Source organism: Artemia franciscana, unplaced genomic scaffold (assembly GCF_032884065.1).
Source record: "Artemia franciscana unplaced genomic scaffold, ASM3288406v1 PGA_scaffold_52, whole genome shotgun sequence".
NCBI lineage: Eukaryota > Metazoa > Arthropoda > Branchiopoda > Anostraca > Artemiidae > Artemia > Artemia franciscana.
In genome coordinates this window covers 923,054-947,674 of record NW_027062693.1, presented here as the reverse complement: position 1 = coordinate 947,674, position 24,621 = coordinate 923,054, and the positions used below count along the sequence as shown (strand labels likewise).

Here is a 24,621-nt window from a genome sequence, read left to right as displayed (position 1 = left end):
GCTGACCGTGATGCTTCTTTAAGATTTTGTTTTTGCCGTAGGTATACCGTAGATCTCGTAAATGCATTCCTTTTTCCGTAAACAGGCATCAAGTTTTGTAGGGTATACGGGTACGTAGAATCCGTTTGAAGTGGAAACACTGCTATCAAGGCAGAATTAAATTAGAGCTTTTTATTCAGTTCAACAACTGATTGATTAAAAAAAAGTAGGAAGCAAAACATAAAATCACTTAACAAATCCAGCGTGAAAACATACGCTCAGGTGGATACATAACCTTCATTTTCTTGAAATCCTCGCATTTATTATTCAAATTTACACCCCCTTTAAAACTCTAGGCCCTCCAAAAAAATTACCAAAATTAAGCCTGAATTGACCAGAAGCGTGGACGCGCAGCTTTTTTAAAAACAGAACGGAGAGTATTTTTCACTTCAGAATTACGAAGCAGCAGTTTTTCAATCTTCTTTTGGCCTTCTTTTACACGGACTCATCCTTTACCATTGATTTCGTTATATAAAGGTAAATAATATGGTATTGGGCTTTACAGTCCCTGTAAGCTCTGCTGATCTCTGTTTCTTAGCCCTTCAACCAGGAAGTGCAATTGGGGCAGAGGGCAGCCATTCTATGCTTTCGCACACCCCTCCTATATAACTTCCCCGGATTTATCCACGTATCCATCTAGAGCTGGGTTGACTCTTGCTGATCTTAGACAGTCCAACCATGACCCCCGTTCCATGCCAAATAACCAGCAACACCAGGACTCGACTCGAATCTCCGTCTTCGCTGACAAAGGATTCAAGTCTAGGGCTTCAACCGCTCGGCTGGATGGCCAAGATAAAGGCATTTCTTTTAAAAGATTTTTATAGATAAACGATGATTATATGATATTGGGTGGAAAAAGAAGATAAGGTCCCTCTTTTTGGCAGATAGATAGGAAACGTGTCACATCTAACCGTTTGAATAGTATAATCAGAGCAAATACTCACAATTTAAATATTTTTATCCTTTATTTTTGAAACCTTTTTAATATCACTAAAAATTTCAGGTGACATCTTCTTTTTTAATGCATTTTCAAGAAGCTCTTCTCCTTTGACTTGTATCCGCAAGTGGGGCTGAATAATGAAAATTCCATAGAGTGATATTCCTGAAAAATAACAAAAGAGTGAACACAAAGAGGAACACAAAAAGGAGAGATGAGACTCAAAAACTTCGTTCTTTTTACTCGCTTACAAAGGCAATGCTATAGCGTTGCCTATAGTAAACGCCATACAACTCCAATGTTTTATAAAAAAAAATTTCCCAGAGGCACTTCATATGGAAGGGGTCGTGGTATATACTTCAGAGAGGGCTCCTTTGATTGGAAATCGGAAGTTCTACTGCCCTTCTTAAGAATCAAAAGTGATCAGAGGACAACTAGCCCCCCCACCCCTTTCCTCCAGATACATCTGATCAAAATTTTGAGATAGTATTTTTGTTGAAAATAGTTCAAAGATCACATAAAAAATCTCCAGGGTAAAAAAAACCAGGGCCCGGGGGCAGGCGTTGTAAGTTATGTCTTGGAGGAATATACGGTTCTTACAGAAGGGGTACGCGTAGAAACTCATTCGATTGGAAATTGAAGGTTTTAGTTGACTTTTTAAGAGTCAAGAGCAAACAGAGGGCAACTGCCCCCCCCCCAACGCCCTTTTCTCCCAGCCCATCCGATAAAAATTTTGAGAGAACCATTTTGTTAAAAATAGTTCAAAGATCATGTAACAAAAATTCTGGGGTCGAAACAACCCCCCAGGGCTCGGAGACAGGCGTTGTTAGTTAGGCCTTGGGGGCATATATGGCTCTTATAGAAGGGATGCTCGTAATAACTTTAGAGAAAGGATTAGAAATTGAAAGTTCTGGTTCACTTTTTAAGAGTCAAAAGAGATCAAAGGGCAGCTATCCCCCCTACCAACGCTCCTTTTCCCCAAACCCATCCGATAAGAATTTTGAGATAGCCATTTTGTTAAAAATAGTTCAAAAATCAGATAATAAAAACTCCAGGGTCGACTAGATCCCCCAGGGCCCGGCGGAGGCATATAGAAGGGATGCTCATAGAAACTTACGTAGAAAATTTAAGAGTCAAAAAAGATCAGAGGGCAGCTAGCCCCCCCCCAGCACTTCTTTTTCCCAAACCCATCCGATAAGAATTTTGAGATAGCCATTTTATTAAAAATAGTTCAAAAACCATATAAAAAACTCCAGGGTCGACACAACCCCCCAGAGCTCGGGGTAGGCGTTGTAAGTTATCCCCTAGGGCCATATATGGCTCTTATAGAAGGGATGCGCGTATAAACTTCAGAGAGGGTTCATTTAATTGGATATTGAAAGTTCTAATTCGCTTTTTAAGAGTCAAAAGAGATCAGAGGACAACTAGCCCCCTCACGCGCCCTTTTTCTCAAACCTGTCCGATAAAAGTTTCGATGTTGCCATTCTACTAAAAATATTTCAAACATCAGATAATAAAAACTCCGGGGTCGACAAAACCCCCAGGGCCAGGGGGCAGATATTATAAGTTATGCCCTGTGGGCATATGTGACTCTTATAAAAGAGATGCTCGTATAAAGATTAGAGAGGGCTTATTTGATTGAAAACTGAAAGTAATAGCGGACTTTTCCAGGACCTGGGGCCAAGTGTTTTAACTTATGCCACGAGGGCAAATAAGGGATCTTTGTAAGGGAAGGTCGTATAAACTTCAGAGGTGGCTCATTCTGTTGGAAATTGAAAGTTGTAGTTATTTTTTATGAGTCAAAAGGAATCCGAGGATATCTACCCCTCCCCACAAACACACCCTTTTTCCGCAAATGCATCTGATCTAAACTTTGAGATTGTTAGTCTGTTTCAAATAGTCTAGCGATAAGACGACACAAACTTCGGAGTCAACTTAGCCCCCCCCTCCCTTCTAGAGCCCGGGGGAAGGTTTTTAACTTAGGCCCAGGGGGCATATAAAGATTTTATGGAAGAAGTGGTCGTATAAACCTCGTAGGGGACTGAAATGATAAGAAATTGAAAGTTACAATTCCCTTTTTAAGAGTAAAAAATGATCCAATTGCAACTAGCCTTCCCCCCCCCTGTCAACCCTCTTTCCTCAAATGCATCCGGTTGAATTTTTTATATAGCCATTTTGTTCAAAATATACCAAAGATCATAAAACAAAGACTCCAGCGATAACACAACCTACCAAAACCTGGGGACAAGTGCTGTAAATTATGCCCCGGGGTTATATAAGGTTCTTATAGAAGGGATAGCAGTATAAACTTCAGATAGGGATCATTTGATTGTAAATCAGAATTTCTAGTGCAATTTTTAAGAGTCATAAGTGACCAAAGGCCAACTAGCCACAAAACGAATCCAAAACAAACAGAAATTAAATAAACACTCATAACAAAAAACATGCAACAAGTACTAATATAAATTAATAAATTACAAGAAATCACTATTAAAAAATAAATGAAACCCAAAACGAACAGAATTTAAATAGACAATCATGGCAAACAAACATACAATAGGTACAGATGTAAATGAATAAATAAATCTTAAAGCAGGTGAAACTTAAATTGAATATTCAAATCAAGCTTGAAACGAATAAAAATAACCGCAAACAAGAGTTTGGGTTTTGCCTCCTTCTCTGTCTGTTGCTCTTTACTAAAAACTATATATGTCTTGAACAGTCTTGGAACATAAAAATAAAATCAAACTGAAGATTTCATGTATATTGATATCAATTGTTGAAAGACAATCAGTCTGAGATTTTATTTCACTGTAATTTTTATATTCATGTTCAATGCTATAATGACTGGAAAAAAAATATTTGTGATATAATTCGTTTTCAGTGACGCGCCGATGACGGAGTAAGCTTTGGACTTTTGCAGCTAAGGAAGGAGGCAGTATCCAAACTCTTGTTTGCAATGAAACTATATCTGTTTTGAACAGTCTTTGAAAGAACTAATAAAATTAAACTGAATATTTGATATATAATGATGTTATTGGCTGAAAGCTCATCAATTCAAAACTTAATTCTATTTTAATTTTTATGTTTGTTTTCAATGTTGTAATAAGTACGCAAGAAAATGTTTGTAATATAATTCGTTTTCAATAAAGCGCCAATGATGCAGTAGGTTTTAGAGTTTTACAGTGAGAGATGGAGGCAAAACCGCAACTCTTGTATGCAGTTTTTTTTATTCATTTCAAGCTTGATTTGAATATTCAGTTTAAGTTTTACTCGTTTTAAGATTTATTTATTCATTTATATTAGTATCTATTGTATGTTTGTTCAATAAGATCGTTTATTTAATTTCTGCTCGTTTTGGGTTTTATTTATTCTTTAATAATAATTTCTTATAATTTATTCATTAATATTAGTACTTGTATGTTTTTTCTATGACTTTTTATTTAATTTCTGCTCTATTTGGGTTTCGTTTATTCTTTAATAATAATTTCTTATAATTTCTTCATTAATATTAGTCCTTGTATGTTTTTTGCTAGGGCTTTTTATTTAATTTCTGTTCGTTTTGGGTTCCATTTATTCTTTAATAGTAATTTCTTGTCGTTTCTAGTTTAAATTTTGGCAATTATTTGTATCTGCTGATCTGAAGTATAATATGGCTTATACTTTTCTTTGAAAAACTTCTTTTTCGAAAATTTTTCTAAAATGAATTTGATACACGGTGCCAATCAAGTATTACGTTATTTTTACTCGCACAAAATCTGACGTAATAATTGCAAGTTATTAATTGTATGTAACAACATAGCAATGTGTAATATGACGTAATAACCATCATGTTATAACGGTCAAAAGAAGGCGAGTTACTTTTGCTGCTCTTTCTGGCAAACGGTTAAGGATTGGCGGGATTGATTCAAAAAAATTTCATGATTGACGTCAGAAAAATAAACCAATGGAATTAAAGCACACTTTTTAACACGGAAGGATAGAGCATAGCTCTCTTTTTCCCTTGGTGAAAATTTTCAAAAGCTTTTTCTGGAGAGTGATTATCTACCCAAGGCAAATATTATTTTTCCGAAAAGTGGTTGTTTACCCTACTATGTATTACCTGCAAAAATCTTAAATGAATTTACTTCTAGAAAAACAAATAGCATCTGTTGAGTAATTCAGCCTTATAATTCAGCAATTCTTTATAGGTATTCCATTTTCTGCTCACATGTGCATATGCCTGTTTATTCGGAGCAAATGACTAAAACGCAAATGACTAAACTTATAGTCAAAGTTTATCTGTGAAATGTGACTGTTTCATTCTATTTCTAAACTGTATATTTCAAAAGAAGTATATAAGGAACTTGAAGAGAAAAGTAAGAAATACCAGGTCTATTACCAAATCAAAAATTAAATATTATGATCCTTTTGGCTGAAACGTTTGGTCCAGTTCCTATTTTCTTACGGCTCTAGTGCCATTTAATGGCTGCTTTTGTTCCAAAACAGCGGTACTTGTGTGATAAGCAAAATGAAACCTGAGTACCAAGTTCGTCATCCTTCTATGAGTATGTCATATATGTTAGTATCAAACAGTTAGCGGAAACAAACTGTAAGTAAGGAGTGACTCGGCTCAATAGTAACCGAAACTCTATAAAACAGAGTTTTAATATCAATAGATACATCAAAAGAATCAGCTGGTTCTTTTGATGAATCAGCTGAATCATCCTGATTCTAAATATACAAGATTCATCAAGTTTAGTGTTACCCATAATAAATTACGAGCCTGGGAATATTTTCCTGACTTTGAAATAGGGGGAAACACCACCTAAAGTTGAAAAAATCACATTATAAAATTCAGTGTACCAGAGATCCCCACTGTAGAAGTTTGAAGCTCCTATCTGCAAAAAATGTGGAACTTTACTATTTTTGCCGACAGACATATCACGGATACGTGTTTGTTTTTCAGAGGGGATAGTATTGAAGTAATGGTCCTAGAACATCGGGAGAAGATACATTCAACGAAAATTAAAAGCTCTAGTGATCTTTTTAAGTGACCAAAAAGATTGGAGGGTGATAGGGCCCCCTCCCAGTCCCATTTTTCCACAAAGTTATCTGATCGCTATTTTAAGATAGCTTTGTTGTTCAGTATAGTTGATAAGTCAAATAACTATGTCTTTAACTCCCCCATGGTCTGTGGAGAGAGACCCGTATGTTATGAAATTTACCCATTATTTACCTGTAATATTTGTTATTGAGAAGTATACAGACATTTTTTTGGGGGGATGGGTTGTGCTTGGGTGGATTTCTATAAGATGAATCTTCTTTTGGGAGGGACATTTCTGAGGGGGGCGAATTTTCCAGGGGAAATTTTACACTGGGAGGATTTGACCAAATTAATCAACGAAATTCTTCTTAATAGTCTTACATTCTCTTTGCTAAATTTTCCGTGTGGGGGTGTTCCGGGGGAATTATCCGAGGATATTTTCGGTGTGTTTTGATTTCCGGGAAACAATATCCACGGAAGGAGGCATTTCTGGAGTGAACGAGACGCAAGTAATTTTACTGGGAGGGGAATTTTCAGTGATGACGGAACTATCTGGAGGGAATTTAACGGGGGGGGGGTGCACTTTACGTTGGATGACATTTCCACGGAGGAATTTTCCGTGAGGGGTATACTTCATAGAGGATGAGCCAGATTTACCGGCACTATTTGAAAAACGAACAGAAATTATTCCATATATGAAGGGATGCCCCCTCCTCAATGCCCTGCTTTTTACGCTAGGGTTTGACAGTTTGTCCCATTTTTTTTAAGAATGGCTACCAAAACACGGGGGCCATTTAGTTAGAATAGAATTTTTTTTTTAATGCTAACATTTTTAGCGTAAAGAGCAAGGTATTGAGGAGGGGGTAACCCTTCATATAAGGATTAATTCTGTCAAAATTAATATGCAAATTTCGTTTCAATTTCTCATTTACAGTGAGCCAAATTTGAACATGCACTAGTATAACAACGTTCAGAAATTAAATAAAAAAAACAAGCTTTTTTTAAAACTGAAAGTAAGGAGTGACATTAAAACTTAAAACGAACAGAAATTATTCTGTATATGAAAGGGGCTGTCCTCTCCTCAACACCCACTCTCTACGCTAAAGTTCGACTCTTTCTCACAACTCTACTTTTTAAAACAATAAAATACTTTAGCGTAAAGAGCGGGTCGTTGAGGAGGGGATAAACCCTTTCATATACGGAATAATTTATTTTCGCTTCAAGTTTTAATGTCGCTCCTTAATTTCTGTTAAAAAAAACTTTTTTTATTTAATCTTAGTTGATTTTTTTTTTTTTTTACAAGGAATTTATTTTCAATTTAATGGCCAAGTTCCGGATATAAGTATGTAATCTTCTTCTAGTGTATGTCAGACATCTAGCTTCAAACTATATTATCTTGAAACCTGTTTTTTTTTTTTTTTTAAGGTATAAGTCTTCCAATATGTTTTGGAAATTAGATTTTATTCTTCTCTTTCCTTTTTCCAGCGATCCCTTAGCTTCAAACTTCAATTGCTTTGAATATATTTTTTTTTATAGGGAATATGTCTTTAATTTTATCTGGAACTAAGCTCTAGAAATTTAGCTCTCTTCGTGTTTCTTCGTCTTAGAGTGGATTAATGCATTGAGACTTCCTAGTGCATATTATATATCTTGTAGTTATTCTATGGGTTCTAAGCACGGTGCTATCGAATAGAGAGAAACCAAGGGGCTAAGTTTTGGACAAGAGTTTTTACTCTTCTTCTTCTTCTTTTAGGTGTTATTACATCAGAGTGGTGACTTTATAGACTATATCTAGTTAGAAGAAATATGTTTATATACATTCTTCTTCTTTTTACTTTTGAACACTGATAACGGCTTGGTGGTGGTGCTTGCTGAAATATCTGCTTTTGTCATTTTTGCTTCCTTTCTGTCCAATAGCTGATATACCCTCGTTTTTTTAGCTATCTAATTATATTATTCATATCTTTTTGTCTTGTTTGTCATAGGTAATTTTTAGTTTTGGAGCCACTTTTAATTGGCAAGAAAGACCTTGACTGAAAATGAAAACGTGCAATACAAAAAAATGCGCCTTTTGAAAGCACAATTCTTATCCAAACGTTTAAAAAATGAATATATGTTTTATTAGAGTTGTATGCTGAGTTTTAGTAAGGAAAAAGTAACATTTGGGGAATAAAGCAGGTGAGGGGCGGATGGTCATCGTTTTCAGGTAATTTATCAAAATTTGAATTTGGGCAGCAGTCTCTCCGTATTATTTTAAATGAGAATTTTCGTTAAGTAATCCAGTGAAAAAGGTAGCAGACTGGGTCTTATCTAGATCGAATTTCGAAAGGCTTACCTATCTGTAGGTTGAATTATGGGTGGATAAGTCGAGTTTTGTCCAGGTTCAATTTTTATTTTATGAATAAAAAATAAATATGGCGATATGTGAACGAAAAAAGACAAAAGAACTCACATACTAGGGAGGGGGAATTTCTTGTGGTAGTACAAAAACTTATTCCTGTTTAGCGTCCCATAATAAATTAAGTCCAAAGTGCTCAGCAAACTGAGATATTCCTTTTTCAGGAAGCTATGAGTCAATCTAAGATGCGAAAGCCTCCTCCCTGACGAGACCATTTTGACAATATTCATGTTGTGCATCAGACCAGTCATGGAATATTTATCTCCTTTTTTTGCTCTTGGTACAATTGGCCAAATAGCTCCTGTTCAGTGTGTCCAAAACAAAACAGTTTGTGCAGACATTTTTAGCAATTCTGGTGTCAAACCCCTGCAGTTAATTCAAGATCTTTTCGACGTCATGTCTATGTTAGTGTTCTAAAAATACATGCATTTCCCCCATCTTATAAGGTATTGAAACCCGCTCAGGACAGAGCAAAACATTTGCGATCAACCCGCCATAGAACAGTTCGGCGGGACTACCTTGTGCAGGGTACGGGGATACTGGAAAACAAGTTTCACCCGAGGATCCACCACCACGTGGAATGTCCTTGTAGCAGAGTTAATGCAAGAAAAGCCTTCTCTCGAGGCGTTCAAGAGAAGGTATAATAAATACCTCAAAAATAAAAAAACGATGTAATTCCCAAGACTTGCGGCATATCATTACTTGTTTTGGAGTCGTGAAGCCTGTAATAAAAAAAAGTGGGATATACAAAAAGATAGCTTACCATTTACAATTGCCGGGAACAAAATATGAAAAGAAAAACTTGTTGTCCTCCAAACTATTGCCTCTGAAAGCCAATATAAGGTTTTCAGCACTATCGAAAGTGCTGTCATTATAGTCAAGCTGAAACGTAAAAGCAATTGAGTTGAGCATTAAATGATCATTAACTTCTCCAAGGTCAACATACACGGAAAGAGGTTAAGCACCACCGTTATCAGATATTAATTAAGCATCGCATTCTAAAAGCTTTGGTTTGGAATATTTTGGTCAGTAAAGAATGTAGATGTTACCCATATAGGTTTTTTATTTTTGTTTTTTGAGGCTCTACACCTAATAGTTTTCCTAACGTGTGTTAATGATCGCTAATACCACGCTGGCCTTTTCAGGTGAGACAAAAAAAAATCGCCCCTAATACCTGTCCTCAGGAATCGTCTATCAAAAGTCAATTGCTGACTGATACGCCCCTGTCAGGGGCGTATCGGTATTACCCTGTCATAGGTATGACTTGCAATTTTTTTTTCATTAAAACCAAACGGATAGTTTTCGACACCATACAGGTTAATAACTATGCAAAAGAAGTATATGTCATCTTGTACAAAAGCAGAGCAAATAATTGCTTACTATAACGCATGCAGATTCTGCATTTATGAGCTGCATATAACCAGAAAAAGTATAATTAGGCTTAGTACTCTAAATACACTAATACTAAATATAATCACGACTATGCCCATTGGGCCAGAAAAATATCACTATTGCTGTTACTTGTAACACACTCCAGCACTAAAACACCTTATGCCAACAAAGCTGTACATGTTTTTCTTTCACCCCAATCAACATAGAGCTTCACTCTTTTCCCCTTCAATGTAGTTCAAACCTCCTTTAAATCCTTCCTTACAACCGCTTCCTACCATGCCATTCGGAGACTACCTCTTCCGTCTCCATTCGGAGACAACCTACATTTCTGAGACTATGTCTTCCGTCCCCATTCGCAGACGACCGGCATTTTGGAGCGACCTCTTCCATCTCCGCTCAGAGACAATTTGCATATCTGAGACTACCTTTCCGTCTCAATTCGGAGACGACCTGTACTTTGTTTTTCCTTAGACTGATGGCCAAAAAGCATAGTCTTTGGCAGTTTGGCAATCTGGACTAGGAAAATAATGAGAAGAAACATTAAGAAGCTGGAAAAACTAGGTCCTTTCCGTGTTTGTCAAAAGAAAAATAACATGGTTTCATGCATCGAGTACGGTAATACAAAAGACTTTAATTTTGAGAAACCCATAACGTGTATCGTACATTCTTAATACAAGCATGCTTTACCAGCTGATCCAACCTCTTGTCGTGCATCTTATTTGGTATCCAGTTTTAAACCATATTTTATGTTTCCAGGGGTACCAACGAGGGGGGGAGGGGATTTTTCTCCCTAGATTTTGGAAAATACAAATTTACATTTTTTCCTTAAGAAAATCAAAAGAGCCGAAATTCCCCCCCTGCTCCCCTTAGATTTTAAAATATTAGTTTTCTTGTAATATCGTTAGAAAGTAATCGAGCCCCTTACTTTTTCCTTAATTGTCACTACCTAATGCTCCCTTTCGTCAATTGTAGAGGTAATTCCAACTGAAACATAGTGAAATAAAATCTTGTTTGACCTATCTCTAATGGTGAAAAAAGCCTTTTTTTTCAATAAGCTGATACATGATAATGACAGCCAAAAAATTGAAACAATTTGCCGTTTTTTGCTCTCCCCAAACAATCCACCCACGTTTAGCTACACCATAAAACCTTTAGAGTTACCGCAGCAGATCTAACTGACTATGAATCATTTGTGCATTTTCGTTGGAGATTATTGCATGATCAAACTCAATAGTATTTTCAAAAAGTGGGTGAAATATTGATAGAGATTAAGACTTAAAAATTATCAAACGAAGTCTGGGAGGTTTTGTACTAGTTAATTCAATAATTACTACTACCAAGATTTGCCATTGATAGCAGAGCCCTAAAGGCCTGAACACGTAGAAAACAAAGTTGACGAACAAAATTGCACCGACTGTGCAAATTATAACTAAAATACTTGAAAAAGTATTTATTAGGCCAAAGTTCATAGTTCTTTTTTTTTTTTTTTTTTTTTTTTTTTTTTTTTTTTTTTTTTTTTTTTTTACTGTGAGACTGGTTATTATTATTGATGAGTCGATAAGAGATTGGTCGTTATTGGTTATCTTTTTTGTGTATGTTATGTTTGTAGTGAATTATTAATTAAAATATAAGTATTATGTACCCACAAAGTCGGGAGTTCTTTTTTACATCTTTCTTGGGGCTGGTACTGGGATATTAGTTAAATGTATTTGGATTATAAATAAAGTGAACTGAACTGAACTGAACTGAAATTTAAGAAATACCCCAATTTAAATAACAAAATACGCAACCACGCCCAAAAGGTGCCTAGATTTCTCTTTATGCCCCGTGTGTTAGTAGTACTACTTACGGGAAAGAGTGAATCGCAAAAGCACAAGCAGCCATTGTCAATCCCGTGTGAATGTGCAAGCAGGAAACAGCTCTTGCTGTTGTTAGTGGCACGTTAGAATCCCTAAGCTCTGTTCCAAAAAACGTTGTAAGATCCACATAGCTTCTCAGGGCTATTGCAAAGTCCACAAACGCCGCAAAGGCAAGCCATCCTCTTAAAATGTATGTTCTTCTCTCAGATTCTGACATAGTGCTACAGCAAACCATTTTACTGAAATATTAATCAAGCATTATATATTAATATTAATCAAATATTAATGCAACCATCTCCAATTGGTTCGAACTCAAATTCCAAACTCTCGAATTCGGTCGAATTCTGATTATTTAAAAATTGTTACAAAGAATGTGGGCTCATAAGAATGAAAAATGGTGTTAATGTTGACAAAAAAAATTAACCTACACCATCTAGCATTTGGTATTTCTTGGTATTTTTCCAAGCTTTGAAATTGCGTTTTTCTTGGAAACTAAGAATTATTCAACTATTTTTGGTAAATACAGTGTAATTACACTAACATTACATTGTTATTACTCTGGAAAAGTGCTAAGCGTTACATGGCGGTGGTGGCGTTTGTTGACAATACCACTTGTTTATACTCTTTTAATTCACCCACACTCTTTGGATCGTTATTTGATTAACATTAATGATCTTAGCTTAGGTTCTCGCGAGGGTAACTGCATAGCCACCAATTGTGAAAAAAAAAAATCAAAACCTTGCTTCAGATAATAAAACAGAAACAAGACTCTTTTGTTCAAAACTTTTACAGCAGAATTAGATATTAGCTGAAAAGGGTAAGTTTTACTAGGTTTTTTAATCTTAACAGAAATGCTGCTGTTGGTAATTTTATTTAAGCATCCTTTTCTGAAACTAAGGTTGATTAGTACTCATCTTAACCCAGTTATGTTTGTCAAGCAGCTACATCTGAAGTGTTTACACCTTTCTGTGAGGATTTCTGGATTTAAGTTTTTTTACAAGGCCTAAATTTGAAAAAAAAAACTGGTGTATTAAATAAAATTCCGAGAAAAATCATAAAAGACTTGAAACCCCCTCCAACCTACAACCCTGCTTGAAATATTGGCAAATATTTTTATTTGTATATCTGTCAGATATATCGACTAAGCATTCTTCTCGAAGTCCAAGCACGAGGATTGAATACGAAAAAGCTAAAGACAGTTCTAATTTTTCAAATACTATTAAGTAGAAAAAAAATATATAACGCCCTATCGATAATCTTTGTGCTGACTAAAATTAGAGACTCTGAATATAATACATCTAATACAATAAAAAATAATAAGCAGGCAAGCAATACTAGGGGGTTTGGGTGGTCATTACTCATGAATATGGACATGGTCCTTTCGGGAACTTGTATACCCCTCATTGCCACGGCCAAAACAGTCGTAATATTATCGTAAAGTTCAAATTTCAAATTCTTTTATTTTGATGTTCTTATCTAACGTCACACTGGCCTTGAATGACAAGACAAAGAATGAAATTTTGAGAAAATATAACGAGTCAATGGCCATAGACCCATTTTATAGGTTGAAAAGAAAAAACAAAAACAACAGCAAAAATTTTGTCTGTATAAAACTAGGCGTCATCAGTTTTAAGGGCAGGAATAATCTAAAACACAACCATTTTAAAGAAAAAAGGGGTAAAATCTAAAACAATAAAAATAAAAATATCAAGCCAATATATGTACAAATGCTAGTATTGTAAATGCCAATTAGTGTTTGCTTTTATTTTTGTCTAGCAGGAACATCTTACCATTGGTCATATACCCATTGTTTCTCGTAGCTTAAATCTTCCTTGTCAGATTACGTCTTTATCAGCATAATTTCCAAGAGGGTATGCTCACGGTTATACCGGACATACTAATGCACAGGAACTTGCGCAGGGAGTGGGGCTTTGGGACATGCCCCAACAAAAATTCCAGTTTTTTCTAGATTTATGGGCTTTCTTATTCAAATTTTCAAACAAAATTTTGCTTATTAGTGGGCTCCTCCTTCTCCCCCTCCCAAAATAAAACCTGCGTATGTGCCTCTTTCTACCGCTTTTGGGATGAAAAGCAATCTCCACCACTGATGGTATGTGATGATGACATCTGGTTCCTCATTAATATTCAGAGAAAGACATTTTTTATAAATGAAATTGTTCTTTTTTAACTTTCAGTAAATGGAAATATTAGTTAAAAATTCCCACACTTTTGGGATTTGAACTCGTGATTTGTAGCTATTTTTGGGCTTAAATATGCTTATATAGACAAACAAAAAGACATAATATAAATATAAATAAATAGATAGGCATTTGTTGCAAAAAACACATGAAGGTCGTGGCAACACACAAAATACTACTCTTAGCACACAAAAGGACATTTCAACAACACAAATTACGAAGAATTACAACAAAAAAAATTACATAGATACCACTGTTTTAAGCATCCCCCTCCCTTCCCTATAAAAAAACCAGTCCATGTGTCATTCCCAACTTAATATGTTTTTGCAATAAGCACCATAGCTGTCACCAATTGTACGACAACTTTGCTCTAAGGTTTTAATTATTAATTAATATTGGCACTAGGGGCTTATTTACTAAGGGATTTACCAAAGCATTTGCTGAAGAAGTATTTTAACCTTTCAGGACCGAGCTCTTAATTTTCGATCAAATTCGAATAAAAATATTTGGTTCCTGACCAGAAAGGAACACTGATTTTGAATATGCTGATAAAAACCTCATGAAATAAGTAGGAAAAATATATTCAAAGCGGGATTCCGCGGTCCCGCTGGGCAAATCAACCTAATCCAATACTACCTGAAGGGATGGAGAAGTCCCGCTGAGCTAGTTATTTTTTCTAAAAGAAAATATCGTTTATTCAGAAAGGAAAACTTCAATAAAAATGTTAATTACAACTCAGTCAATGATGATGCTCATAATACTCAGCAAAACAATTCTTCCGTTAATTGCTGCATGACGTCACAACACATTTGAAGGAAATCGAGAACGGTATTGACTCAACTTGCTTCAGAGAACACATCTATCGTCTTGAGGATTGAGAAACAAAGTAAGCCCGGTGCTTGGCGAGACCACTAAGATAGACATGGTCTGGAACCAATCCACCACAACTTCCTCGTTTTTTTTCTGTTAACTAAAACAGTCAGCTGGAAAGTGCTTCCATTTTTCCTCTTCGACTATGGCATTGACACGAGTCCTCTCACGACTCTTCGTTGAAACTTTAACAGTGTCAATTTTTTTCAGGATAAAGGAGAGTGTCAAAACATGGGCATTGCAGAGCGTCAAATCAACCAAACCCCAAAAAGCAGGTACCATCATTTCAATAAATTTCTACATTTTCCATAGTCTGTCCTTTTCTGACCAGAAGGATCTACAACCCCGTATGGTCATTACAATCTTTTGCTACTTGAGGGGCTGTGGTAACGGAGTAAGATCCGTCAAAATTCTATCTCCTTATAGAGGCTACATCTGTACAATGGTAGATAAAGACAAATAGAAAAGTCTTGGAATCCATCCATTTATAGACAACAATTAATCCTCCCTGTTTTTGGTCGAAGCTCCTTCTATCTAAAATTATGTCGGGTACAAGGATAGGAAGTCCCGTCCTTTTTGAGTAAATACGGCAGCCTACCAAAATACTATCTTCCCTAACCTGCTCAAGAAGGGAGACAGACTGAAAAAGTTATCAAAGATGACTATGTACACTTTTTCATTGATAACTTCAGTCATTGGTCAAACAACTACGGTCAATTCCAAATCCAAAATCGTCCTTAAAAGCTTGAAATATTTGTTGATAAACGTCAAAATTTTAGACATCACCGCTCAAGCAGGCCAAGTACCAAAGCTTGTAACCTCTTTTTATTGGCTTCATTTGGTTATATTGCTTTTGTAAGGAACGTCCTCTGAAGAGAGTGATTGGCTCGTCAACACTCAAGTAAATTCCAGGCTTCATTAGCTGCTTGAAGTGGGAGTTTAGCAGGTCACTCATAAGTCGCAGCTTGAAAAGCCCGTCTTTATCGTCATCTGTGATTGTCAGTTTGTTTCTAACATGCGAGTTTCTTAGAATCTCTTCGAATCTGTTTCTAGACATCCTTGAAAATACAAAAGGGACACCCAAGTCAGGATCAGTAGCCCAGTAATCTCTTATACTTGGAAGTTGTTGTACCCCATTAACAGATTTATCCTAAGGAATAGCTTAAGTTCATTGTCTGTTACGTTGATATTCCTGCCCTTCTGAAGTGAATAAAGACTCGATTGAAAACGCCAGAAGATGAAGAAACTCATTGCTCAAGTAGGTGAGAAGTAAAATCCATTGGAGTTGATTCACTCTCTAGTTCCTCTAGAATAACCTCAGGACCCATCAAGTCCGGCTGGTGGGTTTATGCGACAACTTTATTCCAAGTCCTTTGTGGTTCAACGACTGTTGCCTTCCTTGTCGTTAGCCTTACATTTTTCTTTGGTTGATAAGCTGCACGAGACGGAGTTGGTGTTAATGAAGTTGAAGGTGAAGCAGGGCAAGGATCCGTATTGGTTGGGGTTAGAGAAGTAGCTGACGAGTCTTCCCTATCATTTCGTATATCTGAACTTAGGAGAGCATTAGCTGATGCCATGTCAGTCAGCTCCAGCTCTAAAGCATTGTCCTGGGTGCTGGTGTTTTCCTGTAGATCCAGTTCTATCTCTTCGGACTGCTGAAACCAGTCATTATCTTCATGTAAATCACTAAGATCGCTTCCCACCTCTTCTAAGGCGTTCAGTATAGTACGTTGATTGGTACACATTTGCTTTCGCATGGTCTGAAAAAGAACCAACTAAAATAGTTAAATAAAATAAAATAGAGATAAATAGAATTAGAGAGACATGGGAAATAGAGATAGAGAGAGAGAGAGAGAGAGAGAGAGAGAGAGAGAGAGAGAGAGAGAGAATAAAAAAAGCAATCGTTTATTTCTCTGTATAATCTTGACTGGAATAAAAGAGAGAAAGGGGTGAATAGCAGGCGAAAGGGAAATAAGAGAGAGAAAGAAAGAAGAGAGATAGAGAGAGTTAGCGTGTGATGAGCAAGGTCAGCTGAACAAAAAAGTCACAGGGCATTGGAAATTAAAATAAACCGAAGAAAACAATTCCATTATTACTGCTGCTTTAAAAATTGCTTATCGTCGAGCATTTTCAAAAGTTCCTTTTTATTACGTCGACCAGTGGGACTTTACAGTCGCCGCCACGGAGGGGCCTTAGCCACTGGGACTGTAAGGTCCCAAAAATAGAATCCAGCACAGCGGGCGTCCAAAGTGCTTTAACAGATAATCTTTAATGCTAAAGTGTTTTAATACACATAATAGCTCTTGCAGTTTTTGCTCTGATCTTACTAGGCTGTAACTTGTTATCACAAATAAAATAACTGACTTCTTACCTTTTTTGAAAAAAATAAACAGCCAAATTTCATCGTCAGCTAAATAACTCCAACTGAACATAGCCGTACATTCATAAAAGTGTTATTAGTGATTTTTGTACTTCCAGAATTATGTTTTCAAAGCCCCTCACATCCAGCATGGATTTGGACACGGGTTGTGTAGACTAGTTTTGAATAATAGTTTACCGGCCTTTAAGAACTTGAGTTCAACCGTAGCCTTCAATTCTGGCAAATTCCAATTACGATGAACTCGTATCTAACACGCTTAGAGCCCTTGCATGAATCTGCTTAAAAATTTTGCTGAGTTGAAGACGGAGAATCTGAAAACAGTTTATTGAACTCGCTTAAAACCCTCTACCTGAAAACAGTGTCTAGATAGACCCCATCTAAATTTGCCGTTTTCTGGAAAACTGGGAGATAGTTTGCAGATTGTATTAGCTAAAATAACTAAAGGAGACTGCTCCTGTCTCCCAGTTTTCCACAAAATCGCGAGTTTAGATGGGGTCTATCTAAGTGTGCCATTAGTGTTAGTGTGCCATTTATAGCCTTGAAAAGGGCTTTTGAGTAGTTTAAAGTAAAAACACATAGACAAAAAAAAACCTTTGAAACATAGCTAAATATTGAAACGAACGAAACCTACACAGAATTTTAACAAGATATCAAAACTCCATAAAAATTTTAAACTCGTAATTTTCTAATTCTCGAACTGAAAATTTTGGCTAAAAACTTTGAGTTTTGAAGTCTAAAATTTGACCTCTGCCTGAAAATGGCGTTTAGGTAGACCCCATCTAAACTGATGTCATTATGTCCCGGCATATTGGGAACATGTTCTTTCGACAGGGTTGCCACACGGTGAAAAAATCACACGATTCTTTAAAAAAGAATCGCTAAATCAGCACATTATTCACTAGATTGCTGAAGAAAATGATTAAATCAACAAAAAAATCACTAAAATTATAATACTCTTTGAAATTTGGAACAATGCCTTTTCGCGTCCTCATGCAGAGAATAAGAATAATAAAACAAAATATTTGCTTCCTTCTGATATTTTTCTGATTTTATACCATAGGCTTATCCCCCGATCTGTGGAAATTAGTTACGGGTTACGTTTTTCTTAATTTTTTTTCCATGTTCATTCAAAACCAAAGTTTTCCCCCAACAAATGTTGAAGCTATTTTTTTAGTGAGCTAGTATAATTACTGGGATACAAGCGACAATTTTGAAAATGACGTTTTTTTATTTTCTCATTGAAAAAAATTGGTCCAACCCTTCACAAGTTTCGATAAGTATCGGTCTTATTGTTTCTTTAATAAAATAGATCCATAGAAAGTCTTTTTCTCGCAATACATTTTCGTTTATTGGTGACACTTGTCCAAAGAAAAAACTCCACGAACAAATTTCCCCCGGAAATTTTCTTCCCACCCCTGCGTATATTCCCTTCTGCGTTAAATTTACCCCTTGAAATCCTTTAATTATCACATATTTAACTACTTTCCACATTTAATTACATCGTACTCTCAATTTAAAGTATTCGAAAAATTTTATCGAATTATGTCTGATGCAGACAGCGATAGCATGCGATTGGTGGGTGACAGGAAACTGGTTTACTCGCCCGTGCTAAATTTTATACAGACTAATTTCGAATCTGGAATCAAAGATGAGGTTATAATTAAGTATGCCGTTGATTCTTTTGAGGATTTCTTCTGCTAAGATGGAAATTTGGAACACAGTTAACAATGATGTCCAGCCTACAAAGTATATTGGTGCTAAGGCGACGTCAAATAATGTGAAAAATATTCTCGATCTGCTACGCATAGTAAGTAGTAAGTGTGATAGTGATGACTTGGATATTCCTTGCTATGTTATTCGTGTACCTACTGAAGTCCCCTGTGTACCAGCAGTGGCATATTCTAGACTAGCCATGAACAGATGTTAAAAGCTATGTCTTCTAAAATGGTATCTTACGAAACCAATTTCCCATCCCTTTTGTATCGCAACAATGAAAATCATGCTACTGTGATTATCTTCAAGTTCCGCCTGATCTGAGCAATCCTACGAAACGCAGACAAGCTCTGGAACAAGTTTGCGGTCATGAATCGATTCTGTCGGTTAAACCTGTTGGTGACAAGATGATTGTGTCCATTGATAATACCGCTGCCCCGGATTTCTGTGTCTCGGCACAGTCTGTCCTACCCTCCTCAATCGTGAAAATGAAAGCCAAAAAGTAAAAGCTTTAAATATTAAGAAAAAAATTTGACCAGAACATATATTGTGAAATAGGAAGTATAGACTATCTTTGCAATTTTACGATTAACTATGCTCACATACCATACTGACATGAACGCTATAGGCTCCATATCAAATCTGGTGCAAAATCAGAAGTTTCAAAGGCGGTATATTTGCATAATACTAATCTGGAAGATATTACGAAGTGTAATGGACCACAATTTTGTGTTTTTGATAGTTCGCCACTTGTGTGATTAAATAATAAAAATATTCTTTTAACTGAAAGTAAGGAGCGACATTAAAACTTAAAAGGAACAGAAATTACCCCGTATATGAAATGGGTTGTCCCCTCCGCAATCCCTTGCTCTTTACGCTAAGTTGAGAAAATCCTGCGCCCTTTTCATTGACATTTTCTTCCCCCATGGCATATTCCTTCAAGGAAATATTCTCCCATATAGCCCCCTCCCCTCAACCCCACCCCCCAAACCAAAAAATCCCCCTGAAAACGTCTGTACACTTCCCAATAACCATTACTGTATGTAAACACAGGTCAAAGTTTGTAACTTTCAGCCCCTCCCCCATGGATTTTGGGGGAGTAAGTCATTCCCAAAGACATAGTTATGAAGGTTTTTGACTATGCGGAACAAAATGGATATCTCAAAATTTTCATCCTTTGACTTTGGGAAAAACATGAGCGTGGGAGGGGGCCTAAGTGCCCTCCAATTTTTTTGGTTACTAAAAAGGGCACTAGAATTTTTCATTTCCGTTAGAATGAGTCTTCTTGTAACAATCTAGGACCACTTGGGCGATACGATGACCCCTGGGAAAAGAAAAAAATAAATAAACACGCACCCGTAATTTGTCTTCTGGCAAAAAATATGAAATTCCACATTTTTGTAGATAGGAGCTTGAAAATTTTGCTGTGGGGTTCTCTGATACGCAGAATAAGATGGTGTGATTTTCGTTAAGGTTCTTTGAATTTTAGGGGGGTTTTCCCCCTATTTGCCAAATTAAGGCAAATTTTCTCAGGCTCATAACTTTTGATGACAAAGACTAAATTTGAGGAAATTTATATATTTAAAATCAGCATCAAAATCCAATTGATGTATCTCTTAGCATCAAAATTCCGTTTTTTAAAGTTCCGTTTACTATTGAGCCGGGTCGCTCCTTACTACAGTTCGTTACCACGAACTGTTTGATTCATTCGACTGAATTGTAACTATACGCACAAAATCTTGAAAAGTCACTTGGTTTAGGAAAAAATTACTAGTTTTAGAACAAAACTGACTAGGCAGCAAAGAAATCACTAGAAATAGTGATAAATCACTAGAGGTGGTAAGGTAATCCTGCCTTTCGAATTGAACTGTTTCCAGTTGGCAACTGTGGTTGCAACGTGTCTTTTGATCAATAATTCACGTGCTATTAAAATGACCGTTCGTTTAAGGGTTTTCAATTTATACACATTGAACAAGGAAATTGTCATAGTTCTAGATTCTAAATAACGCACAATAATACGCCAAAATTTGCAACCCCGTTCGGAGTCCTAAATTAGAAAACCAGAGTTAGCCTACCCAGGCTTAAATTACAGGTCTCTTCAGATATTGTTATTATTTCCCTATTCAAAAATTATTCACAACTTTTCCTCATTCCTTACCCGGCTTTACTTTTTCGTTGGTCTCTAATTTGGATATTTACTAGACCTTGGATAACGAAGGTAGGAACAGACACATGGACTGACATTTTGGTTACACCAGGAATTTACCGCGGTCATTGTGGCACTACAGCGCTGTCTAAGTAAAAAGAGGAGGTGGCTGTATGCATTATTTATTTAATTAACTTTTTACTGAGCCTTCCCGTAAGACTGAAGTTGTCATTGCCACTTTGGAATAGCTCATTCATTTGGAAATTGTAAGTCATAGCGCTTTTTCATAGGTCATAAGTGGTTCGAGGACAACAGAGTGCCAGTTATGTCTTGTTTTTACTCCCCCTACCTCCAAAGACTTTTGACCTTAATTTAGAGATTGAGATCTTGTTCAGCATAGTTGAAAGCTCTAATAACTATGCCTCTGGGGAAGACAAATCCTCCACAGCCCCTGGGGCAAGGAACAATCTTGTTGTTTGCATATAAGATTTATTATCGGGAAAGGAGATATTTGCCTTCTTACTTTAGTAACTGATAATAACAAAGTAGTAACTTATGATCCTTCGCACCTTGTTATATTTACTAAGGATTAACTCTACTTTACAAAGTTCAAACGATGATTACTTGTACTTTCAAGTGAGTTTCTTCTTCCTGCAGTAGATACACTATTTCGTATTTTAAGGATGAAGTACGATGTACGAAGTACGAACGTACGATGATTGCTTGTATTTTCAAGTGAATTTCTATTTCCTGCAGCAGATATAATAGCTTGTATTTTAAGGGTGAAGTACAATGTATGAAGTGCGATGATTGCTTGTACTTTCAAGTGATTTTTTTCTTCCTGCAGTAGATTCACTACCTCGTATTTTAAGGAAGCTGACCCCTCTTCAATACCTCGCTCTCCACGGTAAAGTTAAATAAAAATTAAATTAAATATCAAATAAAAAGTTAGATAATTAAATATTAAATTAACTTTAAAATAAATTAAATTACTTCGACAGCCCTTCTTTCATACAGTCAAGTGAAATGCACATTTTATTACTACAGGTGTTTGAGTACGGGTGTTGCTGTTTATTTGGTTAGGAACGGGGGTAAACGGTGTGACTCAGTAGGCTCAGCCGGAGTCAACCCAGCTCTAAATGGATCTCTGGAGAAAAACACGAGAAGCATTCGATAGTTTACCCCACCCTCGCATTTTACTCCTGACTGAGTGTATTGAATCAGGAGATTGGTACCTGTGCAATGCAGACGATTGGTGAGCATGGCAAAAAGTCTTTTTTCTTAAGTTTAAACCGTTCAGACCTTGTCACATAATTTCGAGTAACTATTGACGTTTTACCATTGCTGCTTAAGAATACCAATAGTTTACTTTTCATTGACATATTCTGATGCCAGATTTTGGAGTAATGAAGAACTGTGGCATGTTGGCAGACCTAAAAATGACGGATCTTCATTGTTTCAGATTCCAAAATCTGTCAATGAAGATGTAAGAACGTCGGAGGACGTTCTAAAAGAGACCATAGGTTTTTGATGGATTTTACAGATTTTAGAAATTTATGGTGCCAACATTGATTTTAGAGTCTTGCTTGCCAAATAAACGCATTTTATGTCAAAAGAACACATTCCCATGTGCCGAGACACAATAAAATAAAAGGGCAAAAAGTGAAACGTTTTGTAAATTTTTGACACAAAACAAAACAATTCCCAATTTGATATCATATTTTGGTAAAAGAAAATATCACTTTTCACCAAAGAGTGTTTTTTCTCAGTAGTTTTTTTCTTTTTTTTTCTTTTTTTCTTAGCATCTAGGTTATTCCGGAGATAAGTAATGGATTTTCTCCAAAGTATGGGTTTTACGTGTTTATATGAGTTTTGTGCTTTCACACTGCCGTTTTGTAAGAAGGTTCTTTATATACTTTTTTTGTTTTCATTATATTTTATTTAACTAATTGTTTCAGAAAAGTATTACAAACAGTGTTGTCCCCTGCACATCCATAAAGGTTTTATTTTTAGCTAATATGTGTCTCATCATAATATGTGTCATCTTGAAATCTCAGAAACTAAAAGTTATTTCTTTTACCATTTTAATAATTTACCGAAAAACACTCTGTAAACCTTTTTTAAAGCGGCCATTTACCGTCAATATAATAAAAAACATCCTTATAAACCATTCATGCAAAATTACTTAGTATGAAAGCAAGAAATCCGTATAAACATCTAAATACCTTAGTTTGGAGAAAATCCTTTAATTTCGAAGTCTCTGTTAAAACCTAGATCCCCCAAAAAAAGAAATACCGAGAAAAAGTACTACTTTTTTGAAGTGTCACCTTTTTTTACCAAAATATCTACCCAGTTTGGAAGTTGTTGGTTTATGTCATAAATTTAAAAAATGAGTCCCTTTTTTGCCATTTGATATTCTTAATTTCTATATAATGTCCCCTTTTGCCCTTTCATGCCCTTGTGTCCCGGCACCTAGGACTGTGTCCTATTGACATATTTGTGTCCAGTCTGCATTTCAGTACCAAACAAATTGGTTGGTGCTGGTATTTCACTAGGACTTTTGTATTCATACATTTTATTTGTGATGTAGACTCGGGCATAGCCTGTATTCTTTTATTTTTGGCTGCCCTGCCTGCCATCATATTTATTTAAATAATAGATGACGTTAATGTCGTAAAAAACTAATCGATTTAATATTACGTCACGACTATGTAGTCGTTTCTCTACGTGATTCACCAGATATCAAATTATGCAGTTAAAAAACACTTTTAATTATAAGAAATAAATATACGTGTGTTATGTGTATAAAACCAAGTAATCTACGACTTTTCGGTTTGACAGTGATATACTTTTCCTACCTGACACTAGGTGCTTTAATTCTATCAAAATTGGAAATAGGAAAAGAACGTCAAACCATTGAATTAATTTCTTCACTCAAGAAGGAGTTCCTTCAAAGAAACGAGGGAGTGCAAGGTTAGTTTCTGCGCTTGCGTTTTATTTTGGATGAAAACAATGCAGAGATGGAGACATAATTAAAGTTTGGGTGGGACGCCAAAGAAGCTCGGCCTCCCCCATGTATGTTTTTCGACCCTCCATCCTAGTAATTAGAGCAAATTTTGGTAAAATTCTAATTGATTGACTTTTGGCTATATTAGAAAGGGGTTAGGTTAGGAACATGAAACTTTCAGGGACGAGTCTAAAGGCCAAAGTATGTCCCCGGAAGGTATATTGAAGTACCCACCTCCACTCCTTCTCTCTCTAGAGGGCCCTGACCTTTGATGACCTTTAAAAATATTTGTGTTATAAAAGTGAAACCTTGCAAAATAGATCTTGTGCTTCAATGAAGTACAAAAAAATTGTTTTCAGCTTCACGACTTTGCTCAATCCCAATTTATAAGGTTTTAAATATATGCGAATACATTTCCTAAATTTTGGAAAAAAAAGCATTGATATGGCTCAGAATTCTACTCAAATAACAGGAATTGCATTTTTAGAACTAAAGGCAGAGAAAAGGCAACTGGTAAATGAAAATTAAGGTAAAATGTTTTTTTTGTCAAAATTTCAATAGGTATAGACCTGTAATGTTGGCAAATGTCATGTAGGCGAATTTTAGGGCGAAAATATACTTGCGAAAATATACCTGCATAGTATTTCATCTTGCTC

The 24,621-nt window shown here is 36.0% G+C and overlaps 2 protein-coding genes and 1 long non-coding RNA gene across 7 annotated transcripts in view; 2 read left to right on the top strand and 1 right to left on the bottom strand.

The window, feature by feature from the left end:
• The window catches only part of LOC136041975 (uncharacterized), a 43,345-nt gene extending 34,176 nt beyond the window's left edge, over window positions 1–9,169 (top strand). For both annotated transcript variants that reach the window (XR_010621140.1, XR_010621139.1), the window contains one exon: window positions 8,565–9,169. This is a non-coding gene — a long non-coding RNA (uncharacterized LOC136041975). The remainder of the gene's footprint in view (window positions 1–8,564) is intronic.
• On the bottom strand, window positions 980–24,621 carry LOC136041972 (uncharacterized). 4 transcript variants are annotated; one of them, XM_065726797.1, is made up of 4 exons: window positions 24,599–24,621; window positions 11,642–11,890; window positions 9,164–9,282; window positions 980–1,141 (listed from the first exon to the last, which is right to left on the bottom strand). In XM_065726797.1, exons 2-4 carry the CDS (start codon window positions 11,884–11,886, stop codon window positions 987–989), a joined length of 519 nt encoding a protein of 172 aa, XP_065582869.1. In that variant the 5' UTR covers window positions 11,887–11,890; window positions 24,599–24,621; the 3' UTR covers window positions 980–986. The 4 variants fall into 4 exon arrangements, with proteins under 4 accessions (XP_065582869.1, XP_065582868.1, XP_065582867.1 ...); XM_065726796.1 differs by lacking the exon at window positions 24,599–24,621 and adding an exon at window positions 23,873–23,959; XM_065726795.1 differs by lacking the exon at window positions 24,599–24,621 and adding an exon at window positions 23,817–23,949.
• The window catches only part of LOC136041970 (potassium channel subfamily K member 1-like), a 34,053-nt gene continuing 33,098 nt past the window's right edge, over window positions 23,667–24,621 (top strand). Inside the window, exon 1 of the mRNA XM_065726791.1 lies at window positions 23,667–23,931. Coding sequence (XP_065582863.1) covers window positions 23,757–23,931 — 175 coding nt within the window. The 5' untranslated portion in view covers window positions 23,667–23,756. The remainder of the gene's footprint in view (window positions 23,932–24,621) is intronic.